Source organism: Mobula birostris, chromosome 16 (genome assembly GCF_030028105.1).
Source record: "Mobula birostris isolate sMobBir1 chromosome 16, sMobBir1.hap1, whole genome shotgun sequence".
NCBI lineage: Eukaryota > Metazoa > Chordata > Chondrichthyes > Myliobatiformes > Myliobatidae > Mobula > Mobula birostris.
The window spans coordinates 75,760,884-75,780,998 of NC_092385.1; the positions used below are offsets into that span (position 1 = coordinate 75,760,884).

The 20,115-nt window shown below is 42.6% G+C and overlaps 1 protein-coding gene across 5 annotated transcripts in view; it reads right to left on the minus strand.

The window, feature by feature from the left end:
• Positions 1-20,115, minus strand: part of plxnb1b (plexin b1b) — a 379,174-nt gene that overhangs the window by 131,520 nt on the left and 227,539 nt on the right. For all 5 annotated transcript variants that reach the window (XM_072280878.1, XM_072280877.1, XM_072280876.1 and 2 more), the window contains 3 exons: positions 14,737-14,919; positions 11,481-11,609; positions 3,574-3,674 (listed from right to left, as the gene is read on the minus strand). In XM_072280878.1, the coding sequence (XP_072136979.1) occupies positions 3,574-3,674; positions 11,481-11,609; positions 14,737-14,919 (413 nt within the window). The remainder of the gene's footprint in view (positions 1-3,573; positions 3,675-11,480; positions 11,610-14,736; positions 14,920-20,115) is intronic.

Genomic DNA, 20,115 nt, shown 5'->3' on the forward strand with positions numbered 1-20,115 from the left:
TTTGGTCTGAACAACAACTGAATCTCTTGATCATGTCTGCATGTTTTTATGTATTGAGATGCATAAACGATCACAGATCAGCCACGTGATTTGCTGATTAGATATTTACATTAATGAACACGTTTAGAAATGGCCACTGAGTGTGTATAGACTGGGTACTTCCATTGACTGGTTAATAACCAACCCCAAAATCCTTAAACACGAGGAATTCTGCAGATGCTGGAAATTCAAGCAACACACATCAAAGTTGCTGGTGAACGCAGCAGGCCAGGCAGCATCTCTAGGAAGAGGTACAGTCGATGTTTCAGGCCGAGACCCTTCGTCAGGACTAGACATCGACTGTACCTCTTCCTAGAGATGCTGCCTGGCCTGCTGCGTTCACCAGCAACTTTGATGTGTGTTCCCAAAATCCTTACCCAACTTTGTCAATAATACTAAGACTTGTTTTTTTGTGCTTCAAGGTTATGTTTATTTACTTAAACCCACCCATCTGTTTAGTAAACTACTTAATTTATTAAATCACTGCTCCTGCCCCCACAGACTCCACACTTGGCCACAATGGAATGCTAATGTTTAGAAACAACATCAGAATCAGGTTTAATATATTGTGAAATTTGTTCTTCTATTGCAGCAGCACAAAAATGCTATAAATTACAATTAGAAATATATATTGTACAGTAAATAGGTATTGCAAAAAGAGAGGAAACATAGTGAGGTAATATTCATAGGTTCATTGTCCGTTCAGACATCTGAGAGTAGAAGGGGAAGAAGATGTTCCTAAAACATCGTGTGTGCCTTTAGGTTCCTGTACCTCTCTCCCAATGCTAACAATAAAAACAGGGTCTGTTCTGCGTGATGGAGCTCCTTCAGGTTCAATATTGTTGAATGTCATTTCCAGGACACAGTGTAAAGGAGAACAGAATAATTGTTTGTCCGTAGAGTGACGCTAGACACAGAAGTGCCTGTACATGAGGTGACTCAGACGGGAAATTATAAAACAGTGGTGCTGATCAGCCTCACTGCTTAGGGAAAGGGACTGTTTTTGAGTCTGGTGGTCCTGGCTTGGATGCTACGTAGCCTCCTCCCTGATGGGAGTGAGACAAGCAGTTCATCAGCCGGAGGGGCAGGATCCTTCATACTGCTACCGGCCCTTCTCTGCAAATATGTCGTTGATGGCGGGCAGGCTGGTTCAGGTGACTACCCACTGGACAGCCTTCCTGTAGCATGTTAGGATGCTTTCTACTCCCTATCTGTACAAGGACAGAGTATAGATGTGCACAGTCCCACTCCCTTCAGCCTCCGCAAAAAAATACAGGCACTAGTGAGCTCTCCTGATTGTGTAGAATGTGTTCTCAGACAATCAGAGATTGGCGATGCAATTTAATGATGCCTGATAGTTCTCTGAGGCATCGTCTTTTGAAGACTGAACCAAAGGCTAGGCTTATTGACAACTTGACATTAGTTTGAACAGCACCATAGCAACAGGGAGTGGGGGTAGGATTTACATTCAATTCAACGCATATGGGACTAGAAAGCTGGTAACAGCAACAATACCCATGAAACTATTTGATTGTACTGGCTTGGCTGACAATTATGAAAGGAAATCTGCCATCTCTCCCCAGGCTGGCTTGGACTCACAATGAAGCCGTTGATTTAATTACCTTCTGAAATGGACCATTAAGCGACTCAGTTTTCGCCAACTAGGGATACAGCGGTGCTAGAATTTTTTTTAAAACACTAGAATTTTCTCTATTTCTGCATAAATATGACCTAAAATGTGATCAGATTTTCATGCAAGTCCTAAAACTAGATAGAGAACCCAATTAAATAATTAGCACAAAAACATCATACTTGTTCATTTATTTATCGAGATAAATGATCACATATTACATGTATTTATTGGAAAAAGTACATGAACCTCGGGGGTAATGTCTTCTAACAAAGCTATTTGTAGTCACGCGTTCCAATCAATGAAATGCGATTGGAGGTGTGGGGTGTAGAGGTGCCCCGCCCGATAAAAAAAGACACACTAAGCCAGGTCACTGACAGAGCCTGCTCTTCTCAAGAAAGATCTGCCTATGTACACTATGCTTCGATCAAAACAACTTTCAGAGGACCTCAGAAGTATTTTATGCACGTAGCTGGAAAAGGCTACTAAATCATTTCTAAAGACCTGAGTGTTCATCAGTCCACAGTCAGAGAAATTGTCTACAAATGGAGGAAATTCAGTACTGTTGCTACTCTCCCTAGGAGTGGGCATCCTGCAAAAATCACACCAAGAGCACAAAATGCAATGCCAAAGGTGGAGAAAAAGAACCCATGGGTAAATTTTATCAAGATATTTTATGGGAGAATGTCGGGGTAGCAGTCCATCACCTGAAGTTTAAGAGAAGCTGGATAATGCAACAAGACAAAGATCCGAAAGATAAGAGCAAATCAACAACAGATGGTTTAGAAAAAAGAAAATTTGTGCTTTGGAATGGCTGAGTCAAAGTCCTGACCTTAATCCTATAGAAATGCTGTGGAAGGACCTGAAGCAAGCAGTTCATACAAGGAAACCCACCAACATCCCAGAGATGAAGCAGTTTTGTAAGGATGAATGGGCTAAAATCCCTCCAAGCCGATGTGCAGGACTGATCAACAGTTACTGGAAACATCTGGTTGAATTATTGCTGCACAAGGGGGTCACACAAGTTACTGAAAGCAAAGATTCACATACCTTCTCCAACAGACACACATAATATTGGATCATTTTCTCAATAAATGAACAAGTATAATATTTTTTGTGTTATTTATTTAACTGGGTTCCTTTATCTAGTTTTAGGACTTACATGAAGATCTGATCACATTTTAGGTCACATTTATGCAGAACCCAAGGAAAGATTTTCACTTTAAAAAAAAACAAGAGCTAGAAGTTTTGTAGAATATGACAAGCAGAATCCCTCTGTAGATTTTCAATTGGAAGAAAATAATAGAAACAAGATGACCAAATCAGACTGTAGGTAATGCCCAAAACTGCGCAGCTTTCTGAAATAGCAAACACAAGAGATTCTGCAGATGCTGGAAATCCAGAGTAACACCCATAAAATGCTGGATGAACTCTGCAAGTTAGGCATCATTTATCAAGAGGAAAAAACAGCTGACATTTCGAGCTGAGATCCTTTTATTAGAGATACAGTTCAGAGTCCACCCTCCGAGCTGCGTGGCCCCAGCAATCCACGATTTAACCCTAGCCTAATGACAGGACAATTTACAATGACCAATTAGCCTACTAACCAATATGTTTTTGGACTATGGGAGGAAACTGGGGCACCCAGAGGAAACCTATGCATTCCCTGGGGAGGGCATACAGACGACCTTAGAATTGAATGCCAAACTTCGATGCCCTGCCAGTGTCGCACTAACAGCTAAGTTTGTGTTCCTCTCCACAACCCCCACAGAGAGGAGGCAGCAGGTTTGAACCCAGAAATTTACAAATTCAGGCAAATTCCCCAAAACGCCACTTGTGGTATTGACAATAGCAAGATTTGAGAATTGGAAGCAACAGGGCTCCTCCTCCCACTCAATACTCACCTGCCCTGCAGTATGCACCAGCCACAGTATGGGTCTCTTGTCATCAGGCAGGACTGGCAGTCCGCGTACTCCGAGCATTCACTAACAGGAAGCTTTAGTACCTTCAATGAGAACAGATACAAATGATAGAGCACTACAGCACAGAATAACACCCCAGGGCCCATCTGCTTCATGCCAAACTCTTATTCTGCCAAGTCCCACTGGGATCCTGACTCTCCAACCCCTATCCTCATCCATGTACTTATCCAGAAGGTGAAATGTTGAAATCAAATTTGCATCCAGCACTTCCACTGGCAGCTCAGTCCACAATCTCACCATCCTCTGCCTCAAATTTCCCCTTAAATATTTCACTTTTGACCTAAACCTAACCTCAGTGGAAAAAGCCAACATTTACTCTATCTATAACGCTCATAATTTTGTATACCTCTATCTATTCTCCCCTCAATCTTCTATGTTCTAGGGAATAAAATCCTAACCTACTCAAACCTTCCTTGTAACTCATGTCCTCAAGTTCTGGCAACATCCTTGTAAATTTTGTCTGTACTCTTTTAACCATATTGATATCTTTTCTGCAGGTAGGTGACTGGATCTGCACACAATACTCTTAATTAGGCCTCACCAACATCCTATAGAACGTTAACATGATATCCCAACTCCTGTACTCAATACTTTAATAATACAGATTATAAAGTGGGTTTCCTTTTGGTACTGCCAGCCACTCCTGTTTACTGGAGCAATATGCCATGGACATACACATCTTTGTGCATCTTCTGCTCTGTTTCACTCAGGGGTCGGTGGTTGTGCTGTCCTCTTCCTAGTCCTCCACTTACCATCACAACCTTGTTTGGGAAGCTTGAGTTGTCATTCACATCTTCAGTGCTAGCCACTGGACCTCAGCTCTTCCCACCCAAACTATTTGAAGGATTATGCTTCATTTATGTTCATACCTTGCCCGGAGCAACACACACAAGTTGCTGGAGGAACTCAACAACTCAGGCAGCATGTATGGAGGGGAATAAGTAGCCAATATATTGGGCCGAGACCCTTCAACAAGACTGGAGAGGAAGAGGGTAGAGAACAGAATAAGGAGGTGGGGAGAAGGGAAGGAGTACAAACTGTCAGGAGATAGATGAGACCAGGTGAGGGATACGGTGGCTGTGTGGGGGAAGGGAGAATGAAATAAGAACCTGAGAAAGGAGAGGCAGAAGAGGTAAAGGACTGAAGGAGGATGAAACTAATAGGAGACAATAGTGGACCATGTAAGAAAGGGAAGGGGGGGGCACCAGAGGGAGGGGGGGGGCAGGTGAGAATGGGTGAGAGGGAACCAGAGTGAGGAATGGTAAAAGAGAGAAGTGGGGGGGCGGGGGTTGAAATTACCCGAAGTTAAAGTAATAGATGTTCATGCCATCACTTTGGAGCCTTCTTAGATGGAACACAAGGTGCTGCTCCTCCAACCCGAGTCTGGCCTCGTCATGGCAGTAGAAAACGATATAGACAGGCATGTCAAAACGGGAACTGGAAGTCAAATTGAGATGGGTGGACACCAGGAGATCTTGCCTTTTCTGGCAATCAGAGCGAGGGTGCTCTACAAAATGCTTCAGGTTTCACTGATGTAGAGGAAGCTGCACCAGGAGACCAGATGAGCCTGACAGACTCGCAGATGAAGTGTCCTTCTTGCAGGGGTACATACCAGGAGGGAGATCAGTGCGGAGCGATGAGTGGACATGGGAAGTCATGTACAGCAGAGTTGGGCAGAGGGAAAGATTGATTAGTGGTAGGATCCCATTGGATGGAGAATGATATACTGGATACGGAGGGTCGTGTGGTGATAGGTAAGGACACGGAGAACCCTATTCATGTTATGGCAGTGGAAGGATAGTGAGATGGCAGATCTACAAGGAACGGAGGAGACGCACATGAAGGCAGTACTGATTGTGCTGAAAGGGAAAGTGTTCTTTGACAAAAAGGACATCTCAGATGTTTTAGAACGAAAGACCTCATCCTGCGAACATGCAGAGGACATGGAGGAACTGAGATAAGGAATATCATTCTTACAACTGACAGGTTGAGAAGAGGTATAGTCAAGATAAATGTGAGATTCCGTAAGCTTGTAAAAGAAGGAACAGACGTTCTCTAGAAATGGAGATAGAGAGATTGAGAGATTGAGAGAAAGAAGAGAACAGTCAGAGATTGACCAAGGAAATTTGAGAGCAGGGTGGAAGTTGGAGGCAAAGTTGATGAAATTGACGAGCTCAGGAACTTTTCACCTTTCAACCTTAACCCATGACCTCTAGTTGTAGCCTCATCCAATCTCAGTGGAAAAAGCCTACTTGCATTTACCCTATACCCCACATTACTTGGTATACCTCCATCAAATCTCCCCTCAATCTTCTACCTTCTAAGGAATAAAGTCCTAACCTATTCAACCTTCCCCTATAACTCAGGTCCTCAAGTCCCATCAACATCCTTGTAAATTTTCTCTGACCTCTTTCAATCTTACTTGCAACTTTCCTGTCAATGGGTGCCCAAAATGGCACACAATATTCCAAATTAGGCTTCACCAAAGTCTTATACATCTTCAACAAAACATCCCAACTCCAGTACTCAATACATTGATTTATGAAGGTCATTGTGCCAAAAGATTTCTTTATGACCTTACCTGTGACACCACTTTCAAGGAATTATGGATCAGTTTTCACAGATCCCTCTGTTCTACCACACTGCTCTGTGCCCTGCTGCTCACTGTGTAAGACCTACTCTGATTGGTCCTCCTAAAACACAACATCGTACACTTGTCTGCATTAAATTCCATCTGCCATTTTCAGCCCATTTTTCCAACTGGTCCAGATCCGCTAGCTTTAATAATTTTCCTCACTGTCCACTACACCCTCCAATCCTGGTGTCATCCACAAATTTGCTAATCCAGTTTACCACATTATTATCCAGATCATTGATATAGAGGACAAACGGGAACAGACCCTGTACCAATCCCTGCGGCATTCCACTAGTCACATTTCTCCAGTCAGAGAGGCAGTCATCTACTACCACTCTTTGGCTTCTTCTTCAAAGCCAATACCAAATCCAATTTACAATCTCACTTTGAATGGCAAGCAAGTGAAACTTCTTGACCAACCTCCCATGCAGGACCTTGTCAAAAGCCTTGCTAAAATCCATGTAGACAACATCCATGACCTTGCCTTCATCAACTTTCCTGGTAACTTTCTCAAATAACACTACATGATTGGTTAGTTACAGCCTAACACGCAGAAAGCCATGTTGACAGTCTCTAATCAGTCCTTGTCTATCCAAATGCTTAAATATCTGGTCCCTTAGAATACCTTCCAAGAACCTTCTCACTACTGGTGTCAGGCTCACCAGCCTATCATTTCCTGGCTTACTCTTACTAAGTTAAAAAGAGGTGACATGGGATCAGAAGGTGTTGTGGATAGAACTAAGGAACTGCAAGGGCAAAAAGACCTTGATGGGAGATGTATACAGACCCCCAAACAGTAGCAAGGATCTAGTCTAAAAATTACAACAGGAGATAGAAAATGCACGCCAAAAGAGCAATGTTACAATAATCATGGGGGACTTTAACACGCAGGTAGATTGGGAAAATCAGATAGGTGCTGGATTTCAGGAGGGGGAATTTCTAGAATGCCTATGAGAAGGCTTTTTACAGCAGCTCGTAGCTGAGTCCATTAGGGATCAGCTATTCTAGATTGGGCATTGTGCAATGAACCAGAATTGATTAGAAAGCTTAAGGCAAAAGAACTCTTAGAGGCAACTGATGATATGATTGAATTCATCCTGAAACTTGAGAAGGAGAAGCTAAAGTCAGATGTATCAGTATTATACTGGTGTAGGGAATTACAGAGGCATGAAAAGGAGCTGGCCAGAATTCATTGGAAAAGAACACTGGCAAGGATGATGGCAGAGGAGCAATGGATGGAATTTCTGGAAGCAACTTGGAAGGCACAGAATATATACATCCCAAAGAGGAAGAAGTATTTTACTAAAGGAAAAATGTAACAACTGTAGATAACAAGAGAAGTCAAAGCAGATACTAAAAAACCATTTCCTTTCTCCCCCAACTCTTTCAGCTCCACACATAGAGTACCACTCTGATCTTCCAGAGGACCAATTTTGTCCCTTGCAATCCTTTTGCTCTTAATATATCCATAGAGGCCCTTAGGATTTTCCTTCACTTTGTCTGCTAGATCAAATTATGTCTTCTTTGCGCCCTTCTGATTTCCTCCTTAAGTGTTTTCTTGCACTTCTAAGTTTCAAGTACCTCATTTGTTCCTACCTGCCTATACCTGCTATGCACCTCAAAATCTCTCAAAAAACAAGACTCCTTAAACCTGTTTTCCTTGCCTTTTATTCTGACAGGAACATACAAACTCTGTGTTCTCAAAATTTCACTTTTGAAACCATCGCACTTACCCAATACAGCTTCACCAGAAAACAGTCTGTCCCAATCCACACTTGCCAGATCCTTTCTGATACCATCAAATGTGACCTTTCTCCAATTTAGAATCTCAACTCGAGGACCAGACCTATCTTTTCCATAATTACCTTGAAACTAATGGCATTATGATCATTAGAAGCAAAGTTTCCCCCATACAAACTTTTGTTACGACCCTGTCTCATTCCCCGACAGGAGATTTAGTATTGCACTCCCTCTAGTTGGGTCTTCTATGTCCTGATTAAGGAAACTTTCCTGAACATATATGACGAACTGTTTCTCATCCAGCCTTTGATAGGGACTCCCATACTGTAAGTGGAAAGTTAAATCACCTATCACAACCTTATATTTCTTGCAACAGGCTGCAAATTCTCTACAAATTTGTTCCTCTAAATCCTGCAGACTGTTGGTGATCTGCAATATAATCCCATTTATGTGATCATGCCTTTCTTATTCCTCAGTTCTACCTGTAAGAGCCACACTAGATGAGCTGTCCAGTCTGAGGGCTGCCGTGACATTTCCCCTGATTAGTAATGCAACCACCACCTGACCCCCCCCCCCCCGGCTCTCTCACATCTGACACAGAACCCTGGAACATTGAGGTGCCAGTGGTACCCCTTCTGCAAGCAAGTCTCACTATTATTATTTAAAATAATCGGTATTATCATTTTATTATAATAAAATTTATCACGGTTTGTATTTTTAAAATTTATATCACTTGCCTTCTTTTACACATTGGTTGTTTGTCAATCTTTGTTTACAAAGAGTTCTATTTTCGTGAACTCTATTGTATTTATTTTCCTACAAGAAAATGAATCTCAATGTAGTATATGGTAAAATATATGTACTTTGATAAGAAATTTAACTTTGAGGGGACTTTGAGTGAAAAATGCAAGGTCCAGAGGAATGTGGAGGGGAAATTTCCTCTTGTGGAAGAAACTTAGGAACAGTGGTCAGTGTTTAAAATACGGCGTCCTCATTTAGGATAAGGGGCGACATGGTAACATTGTCGTTAGCGTAACACTATTACAGCACCAACAACTGGGTTCAATTCCCGCTGCTGTCTCTGAGGAGTTTGCACGTTCTTCCCATGAATGCGTGGGTTTCCTCCGGGTGTTCCAGTTTCCTCCCACAGTCCAAAGGTGTGCTGGTTAGTAGATCATTTCATCACATGGGTGTAATTGGATGGCACAGCTCAGTGGGCCCAGAGGCCTGCCACTGTACTGTATCTCTAAATAAAAGAAAATTAAGCAATTCTTTTTTTCTCTCAGGATAATGTTCCTTTGAAACTCTCTTCCTCATCAGTCCAGTTGAAATAAAATCTCAATATTTTTAAGGCAAAGGTAGCTACACACTTGATAAAGAGGCTGAAACGTTACTGCAGATGGACAGGAATGCAGATTTGAGTTTACAGTGAGGTCAACCATGATTTTATTAAATGGTGGAGCAGGCGTGAGGGACCTGATGGCTACTCCTGCTTCTAACCTGTGTTTGTATATTACCCATAAAGCAACCAACCCTGAGATTGATAATGCAAACACGAGGAAATCTGCAGATGCTGGAATTTCAAGCAACACACACAAAAAATGCTGGTGAACGCAGCAGGCCAGGCAGCATCTATAGGAAGAGGTACAGTCAACGTTGCGAGCCGAGACCAACTGTACCCCTTCCTATAGATGCTGCCTGGCCTGCTGCATTCACCAGCATTTTTTGTGTGTGTTGCCTGAGATTGATGCCTTCCTTTGATATTCAAATCACTGAGCCTCCACCACCCCCGCCCCTCCGCCACCTCCAGCTGCCTTCCTGGAAAGGCTGCTATCTTCTGCTGCACCGCAGGAGACGGAGAATCCCTCTCACAGATAATGACAGCAAACCACTGGCCAGTTTTCTCTCTCAAACCCCACCGCACAAACCGAACCGGGTCAAATGAAATATATTCTGCAAACCTTGAACAAATCCATTTATGGACTTGATCAAAGTATAATGTTAATCAGTTCTGCAGAAAATCTCGCCCCATGTTGTGCTACCAGCAGTGAACTCTGAACACTGAATTTTCACCTTTGCCTGAAGCATCTTTCAATGTACAAATCAAAGCTTCCCTCCCATGATCTATGGTTTCCCCTCAAATTTTTCCTGAGATCAAAATATTTCTTCAGTATTTTGGTGCTGAATAATTACTTGCTTAGATACAGCACTTTAGCTGCAGGCTCCAATCAGGTTGGGAGTTACATCACTGCATGAAACCCTTTATGGGCTTTCTTCACTCCGGGTTTGTTGTAAAGCACAGCAGAACCAGAAATGTAGAGTGATGTGCTAGCTAGCCCGAGTTTATCTTGTTAATTTCTCCTTTATTGTGCTGCTGGCGACTGAGGCTGGGGTCAAAGTATTCGGCAGAGATGGTGTTCGGTACTCGGTGTCGGAGGGCTGATCAGAGCTCGAAGTTTTTGGATGACTCAGAGTCAGACTGTGTTCGGGCATGGCAGGGAGAGTTTTCTTTCTCGTCCCGTCTGCGAGATGTGGGACTTTCGAGAGACTTTGAATTTTTTTTTACTGTGCCCATAGCCTGTTCTTCATCAAGTTATGGTATTGTTGCACTGTTGTAACTATATGTTATAATTATATGGTTTTTGTTAAGTTTTTCAGTCTTGGTCTGTCCTGTGTTTCTGTGATATCACACTGGAGGAATATTGCATCATTTCTTAATGCATGCGTTACTAAATGGCAATAAAATAGGCCCTGCGTGTCCTCATAATCCAATCTAATCTAATCTAATCCTTATTTTTATTTAGAGAAACAGCACAGAATAGGCCCTTCCTGCACTTTGAGCAACACTGCCCAGACACCCCTGACAACCCCGATTTAACCTTCATCTAATCACAGGACAATTTACAAAGACCAATTGACCTACCTGGTACGTTATTGGAGTGTGGGGAGAAATGGGTGGACCCGAAGAAAACACATGCATTCCATGAGGAGCATGTACAGAGATTGCTCACAGAGAATGTCAGATGTAGGCACCGAACTCCAACACTTCAAGCTGTAGTAGTGTTGAGCTGATCGCTACACAACCCTGGCACCCTTATTCATATTAAAATATAACAACACTAGCGATGCTTTACACAGGCAGCACAGTAGTGTAGATTTAGTGTAACATTTTATAACACCAGCGATCACAGTCCAATTCCCACCATTGTCTGTAAGGAGCTTGTATGTTCTGCCCGAGATCTCGTTGGTTTCCTCCCATGTCACAAAGTCATTCAAGTCAGTATTAGTAAGTTGTGGGCAGGCTACGTTGGTGCTGGAAGTGGGGTGACACTGGCGGGCTGCACCCAACACTATCATTGGACTGCATTGTCATTGACACAAACAATGTACTTCACTGTACGTTTGACAGATAATTCTAACCTTCACAAGAAACATCCACAGCTGGTGTTCATACCTTCAATGGAGTTGTGACATAAAGGTTCTCCTGGCCACGGTCAAATGCCAGATCGCCACTGATCGCTGCGTTGGGCTGGATTGTCAGGGTTGCATATCGCTCCACATTTCCAGATGGCTTCACAAAAACCTAGGACAGTGAAAGCAACAAACACTCATCCCTGAAGATATGACTTGGCATAAAAAGACAAGAAACATAACTGCCATCTTCATTAATGAAGGGCTTTAGCAGTTAACCCTTCAGAAACCATTTGCTGCCAGACCCTTTAGATGTACTGTTATATGGCCATTACATTTTTGCAGTTCAATTCATTCTTCATCCAGATTACTCCTACCAGGAGTAGGAGTCTGTCTGTTGCTGTCTGTTTTACTGGACTAAGCCTTGGAGAATGGACGAGGATCCTCGTAGATAGGAAAGCTGATAGAATCAATGTTAATGTACTTCCCTTAAAGTCACACAAGGACATTTTCCTGTGACTGTATGTTTCTCCCACTTCCTCAGGAGACACCCAGTGAATTCCAGTGGGCATGGCCCCTGGTTCCTATGCTCTAAATTTGAACAAAGGGCCATTGCAAGAGCCCAGTTCTATCATCAGCTGACATCAGCAGCCATCAATGTACAATGGATGGTCACAGGAAGTTAAGCCTCTTTCCTTTTACAGCACAGAGTGTGGTTCCAACCTCAATCAGGTTTTAGCCATGCATAAAATCCTGTAAAGATCAGCATGTATTGCTCAAAGCGGCTTGCTAGGCCACTTCAGATGGTAGTTACGAATCAACCAGATTACTGAGACTCTGGAATTGTACAGGATCGAACAGGTTGGTTACGTTCCTGAAACAAACTCAGTAAACCAGTTTCTTTGCTGTATTACTTTTAGCACCTTTTCAGTGTTGTCCCAATTTACTGAATATTATACCCCCCTGCTAGCACAGCAGGACGTCAACACACATAACTAGAGATATATTGAGGTTTATGGGTGAATCAATCCAATAAACACAATCAACACAACACAATGGAGAAAGGACCGTAAAGTAAGGACAAGGAACTTGAGGTCCAGCTGTAACCAGTTTTGGGCAAATAAAAGGAGCAGAGAAGCTGCTTATTTAAGATATCTAGAGTGAATGAGAGTACAGTCTGCCTGCCTATCTGTATCTGCGGGTGTGTGTGCATGCATGTCTGTCTCCTAGCATCTGCCTGTCCACGCCTGGCTCACAATACACAGTAAAACAGGGCCTTGAATGCCTCCTCTCAATCCCTAAAGCATTTCACAAGCACACACAAATTCCAAGATGCTAGAAATCTGAAATAAAGAATTCTCCTTGTCTGATGTTCTTATTCAAAGGAGGATGTTAATATGTTAACAGTTGTGAGAGCTTTTACAAGACTAACGCCTGGGAAGGGCAGGTCATCTTTAAAGAGAGGTAGAGCAGACGAGACTTGTATCTGCTGGTCTTCAGAAGATCAAGAGTGGACAACAGAAATTTTGTGGGGTCTTGACAAGATGAATGTACATAACTACATGTCCTCTTGTGAGGTCACTTTGAACTGGGGGTTGCTATTTAAAAATAAAGGTTTGCTATTTAAAAATAAAGGTTTGTTCAATTAAGATATGGATGAGGTGATTTTTTTCTTTCCCACTCCATTAAGCCTTTGGAGCTTTGTTTTCCAAACAGCAGTGGAAACAGTGCCTTTGAATGTTTACAAGGCAGAGTAGAGAGATACTTAGAAACCTTTCACCGTTTCACCAGGTGACCCCTGTTTCCATTCAGGAGGTCAGTGTGGACATGGTGGAGGATTACAAACACCTGGGGATACAAATTGACAATAAACTGGACTGGTCTAAGAACACTGAGGCTGTCTACAAGAAGGGTCAGAGCCATCTCTATTTCCTGAGGAGACTGAGGTCCTTTAACATCTGCCGGATGATGCTGAAGATGTTTTATGAGTCTGTGATGGCCAGTGCGATCATGTTTGCTGTTGGGGTAGCAGACACCAACAGAATCAACAGACTCAACAGACTCATTTGTAAGGCCAGTGATGTTGCAGGGATGAAACTGGACTCTCTCACGGTGGTGTCTGAAAAGAGGATGCTGTCCAAGTTGCATGCCATCTTGGACAATGTCTCCCATCCACTACATAATGTACTGGTTGGGTACAGGAGTACATTCAGCCAGAGACTCATTCCACCGAGATGCAACACAGAGCGTCATAGGAAGTCATTCCTGCCTGTGGCCATCAAACTTTACAACTCCTCCCTTGGAGGGTCAGACACCCTGAGCTGATAGGCTGGTCCTGGACTGATTTCATAATTTACTGGCATAATTTACATATTGCTATTTAACTATTTATGGCTTTATTACTATTTATTATTTATGGTGCAACTGTAACGAAAACCAATTTCTCCCGGGATCAATAAAGTATGACTATGACTATTATTTTAAGTGGGAATGTACAGATCAGATTACAATCAGATTAGCCATGATCTTAATACCGATGCAGCAAATATACGGGTCAGAAGAGCCTATTCCTGGTCCTAATTCATAAGTCTAAATGGCAGATTAATTACATCAGAATCCATGCTAAGTGATGACACCTCAGAAAAGGGCCAAATAGTCCACATTAGATGAGCTGATTCATCCAGTGTTGCACATTTCCATAGGAAAGATATTTTAAAGAGCTGAGTACTTTACTGAGACTGGGTAGAGAAGCATAGTTATGAAGATAGATTGAGAACGTTGGTATTACTTTCTCTGAAACAAAGGCGATCAAATGGCATTAGAGTGTAGATAAAAGAGGCTTCAATTAGAATCTGATGCTCTTTAAGTTTAAACTTTGTGAATGCTGAAACTCTACCAGAAAGAATGGTAGACTCGAAAAGTCCTCATCAAATTTAAAAGTTTGTGGAAAAGAAAACAATGGTTATTGACCATGAATTACAACACGGTACTGCATGGATCTAAAAGGCCAATTGGCTATAAACTGTCATAAAACCTCTCTGTGATATCACGCCTATTGCTTGCAAACAATTCTTCTGCTTGAAGGGCAATCCCATCTATCCTGGAAAAGGGAATTGATATTCCAGTTTTAACTATTTCTTGTCTGACAGCCAACCACTGGTAATTAGGATGGCAGTGTCTCAGAAGAACCAGAGCAAAGGTTATTTAATGAACTTGTACGAGGTCCTTGAAATAGTTAGAGCTGGTCCAAGGGATGATGTTTCACATATCTTAGTCCAGGCCAGATTTTATTGCCTTACCTTGTGCAAGTAGCCCTTGTCATCTCCCACAAAGGCAATGGTGTGTTCCATTTCCACTGTCACCGCTACAGCAACCAGTCTTCCCTGGGCAACCTTCAGCACCAGCGAGGCCTCAATGGGAATGCGACTCGCCATTGGGCTGGGTGTGTGGTCATATCCACAGGGGTAGGCATTAAGAGTGTCCTGGAGAGAAGGAAAAGAGAACACTGCTGGTCAGACTGTTCAAAGGGTAAACCTTGTTCATCGCCAGAGTGAAGAAATGCAGCTGAAAAATTGGTCCTGACGAAGGGTTTCGACCTGCAATGTCGACTGTTTACTCTTTTCCATAGGTGCTGCCTGACTTGTTGAGCTCCTCCAGCATTTTGAGAGAACTGAAAAATTACTGCTGACTCCACCCACTCTAGTGGTGAACTATTCACCAAATTGCCATCAGGGAGACACTACAAGTCCTTCACCACCAAGGCTACACATCCTCTCTGAAATTTCTTTCTTGTCGCTCCAGTTTCTCAACAAAACTTACTCAGGTGTAATACCCTAACATTCCTCGCACATCTGTTAAATGGTCTTTCCTACTCTCCCTGTTCTATTGATAATTATTCAGTCTGTTTATATCCCCACATTTATTTTGGTTTGATTATTGACGTTTGCGGATGTGACTGTTCTGCTAATTGTTGATTGCTCATGGCTGTTTGCACTACTGCCTTGTAAACTGTTGGTTGCTGTTGTGTTGTCTGTTACGGTATTGTCCTGTGTATTATGCTTGGCATCCAATTAAAATCAACTCTGGTATGTGTCATAATATGGCAATAAAGAGATCGTAATTGTGATTCTGATTCTGAATAATTAAAATGGAAGACTTAAAAACTAATCCATTGTTTCTCGATACTTTTTTTAAAGCATGTTCTTTTGCAAAGGAACGAGAAATTAGATTGGCATGTCCATTCCATTTAGTTGCTGCAATTGATTCTAGGTGTATTGATGTTACAGTCACAATTTCCCATTCCATTCCATTCCAGTCAATAATACTGGACAGAATGATGTTACAGTTACCAATTATTTCACTGCGCAGTCTGGGACTAACTGTTAAAATATACCAGATATACAACAGCTGCACTTCACCTATCTATCCTAACCAGCTACTGCTGTCTGCGATCGGGCAAATCATTTATCACTGGCACAGAGCAAAAGTGGCAATTAATACACATTACATGTGTTAACTGTTAGTGCAGTGTTTCTTTCAGATCAAGAGGCACTAACACTTGGCAGAGAAGGTAAAGAAGAAGTCCACATGATTTGAAAAGTATATTAGTTCAAAGTATTAAAAGCATTAGAGTCTCTACGGAGAGAACAGGTCCCCATTAAGCATCAGCGTTGTCGACCACATGTGGAGCCACAGGAAACCAGTGAGATCTTAAACAAAATACTTTCCTTTCCTATGAAGGTCATGGAAGTTTGGGAATTTGGGGAAGAAAACTGTGATCTCCTGATAGAAATAGAGATATTGGCAGTCTTGAGTTGAATAAAGGTGGATAAATTCCCGTGTCCTGACCAAGTATATTTTCAGGTGTTGCAGAAAGTAGGGGAGAAATCTCGAGGACACTGTAGACATGTTTGTACCTTCCTGAGCTGTGGGTGCGGTACTGGAAGATTGGAGGGTGGCTACTGTTGTGCCTTTATTTAAGAAGCAATGCAAGGACAAGCCAAGGAACAACAGGACAATGAGCCTAACATCAGCGGTGGGAAAGTTACTGGAAGGGATTCTGAAAGACAATATCTATATGCGTTGGAAAAGCCAATGAATGATTAGCAATAACCAACATGGCTTTGTGTATGAGAAATGCACAAATTTAATTGGCTTGTTTGAAAAGTTAACTAAAAGGATCACGACGGTAGGGTTATCTATATGGTCCTCAAAAAGATTTATGATGAGATCCCATAGTAGACTGTTCTGGAAGGCGAGATCACATGGGATCCAGGGTATGCTAGTCAACTGGATACAAAGTTGGCTTGGTGGAAGCAGTCACAGAGTGGTGGTGGAGGATTGGAGGCCTGTGACCAGTGGTGTGCTACAGGCATTGGTATTGGTTCCTTTGTAGTTTGTCACCTATATTATCTCATGAGAATGTATATGGCATAGTTAGGAAGTTTGCAGGTGACAGCAAATTTGGTATTGTGATGGACAGTGAAGAATGTTGTCAAACGTTAGAACAGGATGTAGGTCAGCTTGGAAAATGGGCATGGGATGACAGATGCAATTTAGCTAGACGAGCGATGCATTTTGGCCGCATTAAGAGTTAACAACAGGGCCTTGGTGGATGCAGTAGAAGGGACAGGAGAAAGGGTACAAGTAAATATCTCAGTGAAAGTGGTGACACAGTAGACAAAGTGGTGAAAAATGCATGCGGCACACTTGAATACAAGAGCTGGGACATCAAGTTACAGCTGTACAAGACATTGCTGAGACTATATTTGGGAGTCACCGTAACATTGGAAGGTGTGCTTAACCTAGAGAGGGTGAAGAAAAGAGTGACAAGAATATTGCCACGTCTGCACGAGTTACAAGGAGAGACTGGACAGGTTGTGAATGTTTACCCTAGAGAAGGAGGCTGAAGCTCGACCTTGCACAGGTTTATAAAAGTCACGAAGGGCTTCAATAAGCTGGATAGTCACAGTTTGTTTTACCAGGGTAGGGGACTTGTGTATAAATCAAAAGGTTATCAAACATACATCTAGGCACTTTTAAAATTAGTCACCTGAAAGTCTCTTTATGCTACTGTTATCCCTTTATTTAAAACCCACACTGGTCCTTTTTTTATCTGCTCCTTTGATCTAACTCCCAAGTCTTCTGGCACTTTTCAAATACAAATGCTGTATTTGCTTATCCTGGGCTCTAACGGGCCATCTAATATTGCAGGAAAACATTTTAAAATGTTTGTGCTTTAGTGCACTTTACTTTGCAAATGGCTGCAGCAATTTGTTCTCAAGATTTCTTGCCTCTTCACTGAAGGAAATGCAGTGAATCTCATTGGCAGATTACTCCTCGATGGTTGCCGGGGAGATCTGTGCCTTGCCATCTTCAACTGCCTTGCAGCTTTTCTGATTCCACTTCATTTATTTGGAACATCTTGTCCGATATTGCTGACTTATGAGCCAAGTAAACGTTCAACAGAGAGTCAGACGATCAAGCTATTTAGCTGCCAAAATCCCCCAATTTTTTTAACAAGATTTGAATATCTCAAATAACCAAAGAATTCGATAAGTTCCCCTTCAATGTGCATGATAAATCACAGTACAAAGAATCTCACACTCCATTAACCAAATTATCAGAAGATCTGTTAGGCAGCCAGTCTTGAAAACACGCCAGATGATCTGGATTAGGCAAGAGGGAATAAAAGTAAAAGAGCACGACTGTACAGGGCAGCGTATTCCAAGAAAATGGCACAATTCGTAGCTCTTGCCTTCTACTCAAGTCCAAAGTACTCTGATCCAGAGCAACACACAAAATGCTGGAGAAACTCAGCAGGTCAGGCAGCATCTGTGAAGGGGAATAAACAGTCAATTTTTCAGACCGAGATCCCTCATCAGAACTGGAAAGGAAGCTGAAAGATGCCAAAATAAAGTGGCTAGGGGAGAAGTAATAGTTCAGGTCGACCTTCACTAATCCGACTACCTATAATCCAGTTCCTTCGATAATCCGGCACTGATTATGCTTAATGTGATCCTTCTGTAATTCGGCATGTTCACTAATCCGGCACTCCTCAGGTCCAACGGTGCCGGATTAGTGAAGGTCGACCTGTACAAGTAGGAAGGAGACAGATAAAGCCAGCTAGGTAGGGGAGAGGGGTGAAGTAAGAAGCTGTAAAGGCTGGAGAAGAAAGAATCTGATAGGAGAGGAGAGTGGACTATAGGAGAAAGGAGGAGGGGCACCGGGGAGGGGGGGAGTGATAGGCAGGTGAAAAGAGGAGATAAGAGGTCAGAGTGGGGAATTGAAGAGGGAAGTGGAAGGGGAAAGAAATTTCTGGAAGCTGGCGAAATCGATGTTCATGCCATTGACATGTCAGAACCCTAATCCACATCTGTAGCCTTTTCAGCCTCCTTGCCCCTCTCTCCTAACCTCATGAAATAGCACAAGCCTCTCCCCATTTGCCCTCTCACTCTCTCTAGGAATCAGAGCAGCCACACAATATCTCAATGTCACATACTCGAGTTGCATTGATCCTCAGTCCTGACCCTCTTGATCCAAATTACTTCCTGTAAATGGAGTGAATGGCCCTGACCTAACCAACTCCACAGGTCTCTTTTATGCTAATTTATCAGGATGCAGTCGAGATTACAGAGCAGGTGCTCTATGGAGAGATGGAACAAACTGGAGTTGTTTTCTCTGAGGCTGAGGGGAGAGCTGATTGAAGTTAAGATTTTAAGATTGCGCATCTTTTCCCTGTAGGGTTGATATGTCTCATATGAGGGTGCGTGTATTTATGGTTGGGGGAGGAGAGTTCAAAGGAGATGCATGGGACAAGTTTATTTTTGCTTTACACAGAGTGGTGGGTGCCTCGAATGCACTCCTGGAAGTGGTGGTGGAGACAGATACGATAGAGGCATTTTGGAGGCTTTTAGATAGGCACATGAATGTGTAGTAAATGGGGAAATATGGTCCATGTGCAGGCAGAAGGGGTTTATTTAATTAGTTTAATTTGTTTGGCACAACATCGGGGGTGGAAGGACTGCTTCTGTACTGTATTGTTCTATGTTCTGTCATTTTTTTTTAATTCGCAGACTGGACCAGCAACTATGGACAGAGGTGCAAACTTTTGTATGGTAAGTGTCTCATTGCTGCATTGGCAACAATCCAAACCCCACCTCTTTATCCAATCGCCAAGTAGCTACTGAGATGTCGTCATTTACCACCTTAGAATTGAACAAAGAAATTATTGGTGCCAACAGGAAAAGTAAAGCGACCAACACTCAGTCTAACCATAAATGTGACATCATCTGATTCAGCAGCACCATGTCTCTGATTGACTTCAATCCTCACTGCATGTACAGAACCCATCACTGATGTCCTCAGAAGACAGACAGATTCCCAAAAGGAGAGGCTGAAACCACCTTGCCATGCGCTGAGGAGTCTGGCAAATTGCTGTCAGCAGCCTACTACGCTCCAGTGGGGGTGACGGGCTCAATAACAACTACTGTAGCATTAGGACACAAACTGCGAGGACTCTTCCCCCAGGCCAGAAAGCTACTGAACTCTCTGCCACCACCCAGGTCCCATCACGCATATAGTAGCATTATATTGTTCACTTTCTAAACTTGTGTCATAAATACACCTTATTACCTGTTACTTTATGTGGTGGGTGTGTGTGTGTGTGTGTACACGCG